The sequence below is a fragment of the Schistocerca piceifrons genome, chromosome 2 (assembly GCF_021461385.2).
Source record: "Schistocerca piceifrons isolate TAMUIC-IGC-003096 chromosome 2, iqSchPice1.1, whole genome shotgun sequence".
NCBI lineage: Eukaryota > Metazoa > Arthropoda > Insecta > Orthoptera > Acrididae > Schistocerca > Schistocerca piceifrons.
Genome location: NC_060139.1, coordinates 450,887,859 through 450,899,453, shown reverse-complemented (window position 1 = coordinate 450,899,453; position 11,595 = coordinate 450,887,859). Strand labels below are relative to the sequence as shown.

The 11,595-nt window shown below is 37.5% G+C and overlaps 1 protein-coding gene across 1 annotated transcript in view; it reads right to left on the bottom strand.

Moving 5' to 3' along the window:
* Window positions 1–5,011: 5,011 nt before the first annotated feature.
* The window catches only part of LOC124776763 (N-acylneuraminate cytidylyltransferase), a 43,845-nt gene continuing 37,261 nt past the window's right edge, over window positions 5,012–11,595 (bottom strand). The window contains exon 4 of the mRNA XM_047251900.1: window positions 5,012–5,588. Coding sequence (XP_047107856.1) covers window positions 5,386–5,588 — 203 coding nt within the window. The 3' untranslated portion in view covers window positions 5,012–5,385. The remainder of the gene's footprint in view (window positions 5,589–11,595) is intronic.

Sequence of the window (11,595 nt, the reverse complement as noted above, 5' to 3'; positions counted from 1 at the left end):
TCAGTCATGGTGAAAAACTATTTAGCACATAAAACAAAAGCTAAGCTGATTTGTGCACAAAGGAAAATTATGTGCATTCAAGGAAAGCTGAGAAGGAGGTGTCAGTGAAGAATTACTACTTGTATAAACATGATTTGCATTATTCCATTTTCACTAGAGTCATGGAAGACTACTTTTAGTATGCAGCAACATTGGAAGCCAAATATTTGTGTTTAAATGCTAAAAGAAAGTAATCAGGTGCATTGTAGGACTAAGCACACACGAAACATGTAGAGACTATTTCAAACAACTGAACATAATATAGTTCTTTGCATGTATAGCTGCTTGTCTTTGGTAAAGAAACCAAGTATGTTTGATCTAAGGAGGTCAATGCAATTAGGCACTGAATTAACATTCCTTATGCTAGGCCGGAAATGACCGATAACAGCTACAAACATCTTAAGTCTTATCTATTTCAACAAATAACTTTAGTGCCTACATAATACCATTAAACAAATTTAAAACTGTCGCAAAATGGGCAAAAAACAAACAATTTTATTCAGCTCAAGACTTCCAGAAGCATGACCCAAATTTCTTATATCAATGAATATAAATAAACGACACACTGTATTAAATAACTAATTCATTCTGTGACCTACTTTATTACTACCTTGTACTTCTTGTCATTTAGCTAACTAATTACTTTATCTAAAAACAAAGATGATGTGACTTACCAAACGAAAGCGCTGGCAGGTCGATAGACACACAAACAAACACAAACATACACACAAAATTCTAGCTTTCGCAACCAACGGTTGCCTCATCAGGAAAGAGGGAAAGACGAATGGATATCCATCCACACATATACAGACACAAGTAGTACTGTGTGTGTGTGTGTGTGTGTGTGGGGGGGGGGGGGGCGCGCGAGTGTATACCCGTCCTTTTTTCCTCCTAAGGTAAGTCTTTCCGCTCCCGGGATTGGAATGACTCCTTACCCTCTCCCTTAAAACCCACATCCTTTCGTCTTTCCCTCTCCTTCCCTCTTTCCTGATGAGGCAACCGTTGGTTGTGAAAGCTAGAATTTTGTGTGTATGTTTGTGTGTCTATCGACCTACCAGCGCTTTCATTTGGTAAGTCACATCATCTTTGTTTTTAGATATATTTTTCCCACGTGGAATGTTTCCCTCTATTATATTAACTAATTACTTTGTTGGATTACACTGAATGTATGTAAAATGCTCAAAGGTGATAAAGTTTTTCTTCTGTATGCCTTCAAGGAAAAGCATAATATAAAACCATTTTTGGCAGATAAAATTTAATATTATTCATTTGTCCCGAGTAAAAAAAAAAAAAAAAAAAAAAAAGAAGTTTCCAAGAAAGTGCAGCATAACATATCACTATGTGCAACACATGTACTTTTAATGTGCCACAGATACAATATGAAATGTACATCTTTAATTGTGGAAGCTCTTATACATACAGATAATAGTTGTTTAGACTATTTTCAGTTACAACCTGCTTTCTGGTACAACTAAAAATGTATTTTTAATTTAGTTCTAAAATGTACCTACCCCTGTTTACAGTGCCTGATAGGGATCAACCTATGAGCAACACATTCAATTTCTTTCTGAACACATGTTAGTTATAAATGTCCTGTTTTATGTTGAAAGGAATCGTATAGATGTTAATACAGGCAGTGTAACCTTATATTTTTGTGAGTTTTAGAGTTTTTTGTAAGCTCTGCTTCTAGCTCAAGATTATGAATGTTACCATTTGTCCAAAAATATTATTCTATTATTATATGAACAGTGTTATAATGCATTTAACTGTAAATATCATGAGTATCTTTGAACAACACCTACAAGATGTCTTGTTAATATTTCACAAATCTACTCACTTCTGTAGCACACCTTTATCGAGTCCTTGCAGTATTTTCCCAAAATATTATTCCATATAACAGTCAAATGTATAAAGCATGAGAAAAACGTATCAGTCTACAAATACAGTAAAAAAACTAGGACTTGGTGCAAAGCATCAACTTTCTGCCCATTAAAATGAATTACATACACAGTTCTATTTAGTTTATTGTCTAAAACTGTGTAACATTTGCTTTAGAACAAAAAGCAGCAGACTTAACTGTTGATGTGAAACCTTTATATATTTATTTCATTATTACCTCTGTTGCACCCCACTACTGAGTTGGATCACTTGATCAAGGTACTTTCATCATTAGCACACACAATTATTTTGCCTTCTTGGCATGTTGCTAATGTAACCTAAGAAAATAAAAAAGTCAAAAAATGAAGAACTCCATGTTTAATCTTACTCTGTTCTAAATTCATTTTTCAACTTGAATCTATTTGAAAAATATTTGTTTCCTGTTAAAACATAATGTCATACTACGTTAAGCTCTTTTTTTTTCAATAATGTTAGATTTTACACAGTCAACTGCCTTAACAAAGTCTCAGAAAAATCTCTGCTACGTACCTTCTGAAGTTTACTTTATCCAGAATTTCATTAGAGATGATTGAATATGTTGTGAAGGACCCTTTACAAGACCCCATCTGCAGAGTATGCAGTAAGCTATTTCAAATGATGTTTCCACAAACTGTGCCCTTCACTATTCTTTTAAATAATTTTGAAAGTCTGGAAGCATTTATATGGACACATTGTTCAATATTATATCCCTTCCTCTGCTTCTGTCAAGCAGCATCACTACATCAAGTTTGAGTAGATCAGAAAATAGCCACTTCCATCGACTTGATACAATAATGGCCCAACTTATATACCATTAAATTGGAACAACTAGTGCTTTTTAGAGAGTGCATATTTTTTGTTCTGCCAAGACTATCCCCTTACCTGATACATCATCATATAAGGACGACTGGCATTTTAAGTCAATGCCACTGCTGGTGCATGTTGTGTGGCTAAAAAGTTAAACAGTTTTTAGAAAGATTGTTGTATTTTTGTCCCTTTCTACAGCTCCATACACGCTCTGAAAATCACTGTGAAGTGCATGGCAGAGGGTACTTAGCATGGTACTGTATAGAGTAAGTGAAGAATGCCTGCTTAAAGGCCTCTGTGCTGTAATTAGTCTAAGCTTGTTTTCACAGTGAAAAAAGATGAACCGAGTTCCATAACTGCACTTTCCAATTATTAATTTCCATTCTCTAACAAGAAAACCCCTTTCATTTTTAGTTTCTATCTTTCACGTTTCATCACCATTTAATGTTTTACCTGTTTTTCTATGTACACTACATGCTTTCAAATTTTATGGTTACACAGTTTATGACCAGAAGTGTCAGTGTATTTACTGCTTGGTTTGTATTCTTCCTCTTTGAATAATCTATTTTCAGCAATGACTGGCAAAATTACCTACTTCATTTTACAAGAGTCACCCATAAGTAACATCTCTTACCTCTTTTTTATTGTTTTACAAGAAAAGTAAATGCCAAACAGGATAACAACTACAACATGCACAACTAGTCACTTTTTAAGAAATTCACGTTCCATCTCCATAATTTTTTTTCACTTTGAAATGAGAGCAAGTACACCCGTGCAATAAAAAAATTTAGCCCTGTTTCCTCAGGCAGGTTAAAAAAAATAACCCAAATCTCACCTCCAGTCACAATTTTCACCCAAAACTCCTCACCCTCCACATTTAAGCACAGCAGCAGATTGGGCACAATTACTTTTCATGTTTATTCAGATCAATCAACATTTTTGGTAGCCAGTATGCACAGATTTTTTAGGGGTCCAGTTTTTTAATAATGGCCATGGATAACTGGCAACCCAATCCATTTGTTTTTTGCCAGGCAGTCATCATGAATGATTGAGTTGACACTGGAGTTTTGTGAAGTCACTGCTGTCGCTGGCTGCTCTGTGTTGCATCAGCCAACCGTGTATGTGCTGCAGGTTCTCTACAGTGATTAACACATTGTCTAATGGTGCTGACATCCACTATAGCATCTCTATTCACCTTCTCCAGCCTTTCACAAAAGTGGTTGAGCATTTCTCCTTCTGCAGTAAGCATTTCAGTAACATAACGCTTTCTTATATATACATCAATGTAAGCCATTTTCTAAACTTAAACAGTGTTGCCATTGGTTGATGTAGGATGCTGTTACTAGGGTGAGCTGAAGAAGATGATTTGCAGAAGTGACCCAAATTCATAGCTAATACATTACCAATTAAATGAAGGCAAAAAAGAAAGAAAATAGGAGGCATTATGTTCTGATCGGCACTCATAATTAGCGAACAGAAAAATGTCACATTTTTTACTCCATCTTGCCTTTTTGATTTGTGAGTTCCTGTCTGCTTCTCCCTCTTCTAAAGCATTACTTGGTGCCCATGTACATGAATGACAATAATTGTTTCACTGTCACAGATAGGGAAATGGATTAATTCATAAACTAAAATATACTTTAATTCTATCCATTCTACTCTGTTGCTTATTATTTCATTTGTGCCAACCATTTTTGTAACTGTATTTAAAATTTGTAATGAAACTGCATTAGATATTAGTCTCATCACAATGAAGACACTGAAAATAAGTTTTCTTTCTTACTGCATGTAACCACACTGTATCTTGTATCCAATACAATTTCCATACTGAGGCCCCTCAGTTTTTAAGCCAAGAAAGTTCCTGTTACAAAATATATAATTGCATGGAAAGTATTTGCATCTCGGAATTTCTTTCAAACTTTCACGCTGCAAGTGTTGGCTTCATGTCTCACACTCAATGTTACTAGCACTCAGGAAGAGGAAACTAAATAAAACAAAACAATTAATTAAATATTAACTTTATTTGAAAAATATATTACACATAAAATATGTTTGTTATATGGACAGAACATCCAGGAGTAAAATACTTCAGGAATAGTTCCAAGTTAATAATCAGCCTACCAGGACACACAAAATTTTTAATTCAAGCATTTTTCATTCAATTTTTACTGCACACTGAATCTTTTAATGTTCAAAGGAAAACAGTTATTGAATATAATCAAACTAAGGAAATTCCAGATGAATGGTATTGAATGTAACTTAACACACCATAATCTAAAAATACTAGATACTGATTATTTAAAGAGAGTTCCTCTTAATGCAGAAGGGAAGACCATTAGACTGTCACAAAATCCACTCTATGGATGTGGAAAAGGAGGCCAGGGAAACACAGATAGTAGCCTGAATAGAGGGAAAGGGATAGGGAGGGATGGAGACAGATAGGATGGAGTGGTAGGTGCAGACAGGAAAAATGGGGGGATTGGGGGGGGGGGGGATACAGAGAGAAAGATAATAAAGTAACTAGTGTGCCATATCTACTCTGACTTTTTTTAATAGAATACATGTCTTGGAAAAACTAATTACATACACAATCTTTCAAGAAAACACTAAATAGCTCCATAATTAAAAAGGAACATGTGTCTGTGCTTTTCTGAAATATTCAAAGCAAAACTTACCAATGTCTTGATGCCAACGCAGATGATGGCTCCTTGTGGCAGCAAACACAGTATCATATTTATCATTCAACACCAGTACATGAGCTTGCATTAAAAACAATGGGCTCAGAAAAGGAGACGTACACTGGACCAGTGCTATTACATCAACATCTGAAATTATGATGCAATAAATGAGTGTGTTCAGAAAAAAGTATATTTGCATCTACATGTAAAATATTGAGTCACAAACACTACAGTAGTTCATTCCATTATAAATATTGTGTCCACATCTCACTAGAATGAGGCAGTAAACGTTGGGTGGAAGACACACAATATACACAGCCTGACAAAAACTGTGAAACATCCAGAAGACACAGGTAGAATTCAATGTAATTTCATACATGTGCACATCCATCATCTATCAGAGATCACTGTAACAGTGGAAAGTTCCACAGGACTGGAAGAAGGCCCAGGTCATAGCAATCTATAAAAAGGGCAGGAAATCAGATGCACATAATTACTGACCAATTTCACAGAGATCGATTGGTTGTAGAATCATGGAACATATTTTGTGTTCAGACATAATGACCATTGTAGACTCTGAGAAGCTCATTTGCAGAAACCAGCACGGTTTTAGGAAATAGCAGTCATGTGAGACACAGCTGGCCCTCTTTGTGCATGATATGCAACAGGCTCCCAGGTTGATGCCATATTTCTCAACTTTTGAAAGTCTTTTGACTCAGTTCCACACTGTTGCTTGCTCCAAAAAGTGCATGCTTACGGTCTATCTGATGACATATGTGGTTGGATAGAGTGTTTTCTAACAGACATAGAGCAGTATGTCGTCCTGAATGGGGTGACTTGAACAGAAACAAGTGTAACTTCAGGTGTGGCCCAGGGCAGCATAATAGGTCCACTGCTTTTTATGATTTACATTAACAATCTGGTTGATGGTATAGACAGTGGCATTAGACTGTTTGCCGATGATGCTGTAGTCTACAGGAAAGTAGTATCACACGAAAGTTGTGAACAAATCAATGAGGATTTGCAGAAAATAAATGCATGGTGTAATGACTGGCAGTTATCTCTCAATATTAGTAAGTAAACTTACTGCATATAACAAGGCAAAAATCCCCATTAATTTACGAGTACAAAATAAATGCCCAGTCTTTGGAAGCAGTAACACCCGTCAAGTATCTGGATATGACTATTCGAAATGATCTCAAATGGAATGATCAGATTACACAAGTAACAGACAAGACGAACTCTAGATTGCAGTTTAATGGTAGAATCCTGAAACTATGCAGTCCTTCAGCAAAGGAAATTGCTTACAATATGTAGTTCTTAGAGTATTGTCCGTCTATATGGGACCCCTATCAGTTGGGTCTCATTCAAGAGATTGAAAAGGTCCAAAGAAGAGCAGCAAGATTCATGACTGGTACATTTAGCCATCACGAGAGCATTACAAATCTCATAGAAAGTTTGAAGTGGGATACACTTGCAGATAGACGACGCGCTAAACTGAAGGGGCTGCTCACTAAGTTCCGAAATCCGATCTTCGTCAAGAATGTAGAGCATATATTATTACCACCAAATTTCAAATTGCGCAACGATCTCACCATTCACCGATAAAGGAAATTAGAGCTCGTACTGAGGCATTCAGATAGTCGGTTTTCCCTCATGCGATCCACAAGTGGAACTGTGGGAGGGAGGAGGGGGGGGGGGGGGAGGGAGTGGAAATATGACTGGCGCAAATTGTGCCCTCTGCCACACACTGCTTGGTGGCTAGCGGAGTATATATGTAGATCATCAGTGGATATGCAAATGATTTAGAGTTGCAATTCTCTCTGAAAGATAGAACGGCCACTATAATGCACTACCGTTGTTCACGTAATATTACCAGGCCTGTTAGGCTACATAAGAGGCATGAAAAAGCCTCAAATGTTGAGCAATTGGTGAAGGACACGGAGATGCCACATATTCATGTGAGAAAGTGTTATCAGCACCTGACAAAAGTTTCAGAAGGGCCTCACTGTGGGCCTTCATTTGGCCAGATACTATATCCAGATTAGTGAGTCATTTGGATGTGAGAGTGGCCCAGTGTTGGGATGCCAGTATCTGAGAACAAGTAATGGACTCCCTGCAACATTCCATGGCATCCCACACCATTTGTTGGACATTAGCAGCAGCCAGACTGCGTGTAGGCTGCCATCAGCTCCACAATACAAACAACTAGGTTGGGATGGTGTTGTGACCAGGAAGCATGGACTCCTGATGAATGGCAACACATTGTGTTTACTGACAAATCAATTCTGCATTACTCAAAATCATCATCATCAGTGATTACAGCTATGACCTGGAGAGAGGTCCCATTCTTCCAATGTTCTACAGAGGCTCTGTGGTTTACTCCTGTAGCCGTGATATCTGGGTATGACTTCAGGTCATGGCTAGTAGTTATTGATGGGACTCTGACAACACAATGACACATCACAGATATCCTGCATCCTAATGTGTTACCTCTCATACAACACGATTGGGGTGCCACTGTTCAACAGGAGAATGCTTATTCACACATGGTACATCTCTTTGTGAACTGTATCTGATATTAAGGTATTTCTGTGGCCAGCAAGATCCCCAGAATATGTTCCTCATAAATGTGAGGGACCTGCTTGGATGCCAACTCCAACCCAGTGCCAGTGTCCAGGATAGGAAGCACCATTTACAACAGTTGTGGGCCAGCTTGCCTCAGGAGAGGGTACATCTACATCTACATTTACATTTATACTCCGCAAGCCACCCAACGGTGTGTGGCGGAGGGCACTTTACGTGCCACTGTCATTACCTCCCTTTTCTGTTCCAGTTGCGTATGGTTTGCGGGAAGAACGACTGTCTGAAAGCCTCAGTGCGTGCTCGAATCTCTCTAATTTTACATTCGTGATCTCCTCTGGAGGTATAAGAAGGGGAAAGCAATATATTCGATACCTCATCCAGAAACGCACCCTCTCGAAACCTGGCGAGCAAGCTACACTGCGATGCAGAGTGCCTCTCTTGCAGAGTCTGCCACTTGAGTTTGCTAAACATCTCCGTAACGCTATCACTCTTACCAAATAACCCTGTGACGAAATGCACCGCTCTTCTTTGGATCTTCTCTATCTCCTCCGTCAACCCGATCTGGTACGGATCCCACACTGATGAGCAATACTCAAGTATAGGTCGAACGAGTGTTTCGCAAGCCACCTCCTTTGTTGATGGACTACATTTTCTAAGGACTCTCCCAATGAATCTCAACCTGGTACCCGCCTTACCAACAATTAATTTTATATGCTCATTCCACTTCAAATCGTTCCGCACGCATACTCCCAGATATTTTACAGAAGTAACTGCTACCAGTGTTTGTTCCGGTATCATATAATAATACAATAAAGGATCCTTCTTTCTATGTATTTGCAATGCATTACATTTGTCTATGTTAAGGGTCAGTTGCCACTCCCTGCACCAAGTGCCTATCCGCTGCAGATCTTCCTGCATTTCGCTACAATTTTCTAATGCTGCAACTTCTCTGTGTACTACAGCATCATCCGCGAAAAGCCACATGGAACTTCCGACACTATCTACTAGGTCATTTATATATATATTGTGAAAAGCAATGGTCTCATAACAGTCCCCTGTGGCACGCCAGAGGTTACTTTAATGTCTGTAGACGTCTCTCCATTGAAACATCTTTATGACACCCTTCCTAAGTGGCTCAGTGAATGCATCCAGGCTAGACAGGCTGCAAAGTCATACAGATGAGTGGGCTCATACTGCCAGGTTTTTCGTAAATTTGACTCAAATTTGTAATCACTGAGATAACATAAAACACCCTCTCAACCCATGAAATTTTATTTTGTTTTCTTCTCCCTTTCTGTGTGCTTCACTTGTTTGTCAGGCTGTGTACATCACTCCACAGTCAACAATAGCGAACTGCTGCCAGTGCAAGATGGCAGATGTACTGCTGGTGTGTATCTGACAAGAACACCAAGTAGTTGCTAGATTTTTGCAGAACAAGGGACTGTCCACAAGGAAAGTTCATTGTGAAACATATCTCGTATATGGTGATAATTGTATTTCTCAGACAGCTTTCTTCAAATTTATACAGGAATCCAGCAAGAGAGAAGAAAAAAAAAAATCACAAACAAGGAGAATCCTGGTTGGTATGTCAAAATTTTCCTCTGATGCCCCATTCTTAGATTGTTTTTGTGGAAGTGAATATATTATCATCCATAAGCAGCTGAATTTTTGTGAAATTTGTACAAACTGGTTTCCTTGCTTTGTCTCCAGAGCCCAAATACAGCAGAATAAGCCGATCCACGCCATAGCTCATACATACAGTGAGGCAGAAGGTTATTTCATAACATGGAATATTAAATGGATGAGCCAACAGTTCACCACTAACAATATAAGTAAAAACAAACCTCCCAAGGTGGTGTTACGTTATTGTGATTGTCTTTTTTGGTGTGCAGAGTATAATACTGCTGAAATTCCTAACTAACAGAAATTTAAAGCTGTGTTCTACGGTATCACTTTGTGGGAGCTCCAACAGACACGGATTCCAGGCAGTATGAACGACACATCTGAATGACAATGGTTGCATCTCAAAGAAAGACACTGGGATTTACTGCACACATTTCAGTGGGAACACTTGGAATATTCAACGTAAAGCTCTGATTTAGTACCCAGTGACTTTCATGTTTGAACCCCCTTAATCACCTGCAAGGGCAACAGTTTGACAATGATCACGATGAGTCTGCAGCCTGAGGGACACTCATTGGCTGTGACAGCTGCCTCAAGAACTCTGTTGTAGGCTGTCAAGGACTTGCCTAATAATGGGATAAAACAAATTTGCATTATGTTGAAAAGTAAAATAAATGTCAAGCTAGACTTCATACTGCTGATGTCACAACCCTATTTTGCTCACACTAGTGCATTCAACAAATCAATATAAAATGCAAAACACAGGATATCTTTATTTTCTATGTTCAGGTTTCTATTTCCACCACTCACAGATGGGCATGAAAAAAATTACTGCTTCTCATGCCTGTGGGTGAGAATTTTGTACAAGGACTCTATTGATAACCATAGAACATAAATTGATTTGGTAAAGAAAGCAGAATGTTTCAAATTGTGCGTGTTAAAATTGATGAAAATCTAAATTTTGGATGGATAGGGGCGAATATATTACTAAGTTAAAACTGGAATTAAGTATTTTTTCTTTGCATCATTACTTAGCCATGGAAATAAGCAAATCAACATCTTAAAATATTTTGCATATGCTGAATCTTTAGTATCTTACGGACGATCATCTTGTGATGATAACTTGCCACAAAGAATTACTGATTTAGATCTGTTCCAGACACACCTGAGGAAGGAAATCCTTGATAAGTAGGATGGGAGGCCAAGAGATATTAAGTCTGTATTCAGATCACAGAGTCCTCCAGTGCAAAAGTTCAAGCCACCTAACATCCAACGGAAAGCAGAGTGTTTTTATTCACAAAGGCGCTTTTCTTGGTAGTTTATTTCAACATTAATTATGCTTATGATAACAGTGTTAATTACTGACACTGATTATGAAAAGGTTTATGGCTATTTACTGCTTCAGTTCAATCATGCAGTTATTAAAAGGGTGTCACAGTTTTGGTTCCTGTGTCATTCCATTTCACATGGAGTAAAAAAATTAATTTTTTATGATTTTGTAATTTTCGGTCATTTTGTTTTATCTATCACAACAAGATAAAATCCAAAATTAAAATTGTTTTTTTAAATTTTGTTTTTGAGTTATTAATTTTTAAAGTTCTTGAAACTGTGCAATTTTTTCCACATTTCGAAACCTTAAAATGGCCATATCTCCAAAAGCATTTGATGTACAGACCTGAAATTTATACTCAGTTTGTCGGAGACTTTAAAAAATACGAGTCGGTTGATCAATTTTATTAAAATGTGAAAATTTTCACAAACCAAATTTTTTTAAAAATTATGAAACTTCCAAAACTGGATTTTTTCATTAAAAATGTGTATTAGTCACACGCTATTTGTTAATGTGTGTGCCGAATTTCATGATGGTACTCCAAAGAGAACATATGGAAATAAATTTTGTTTCACTGCTGTTCATATTGGCAACAGTATCTCAACTGTGTAGTTG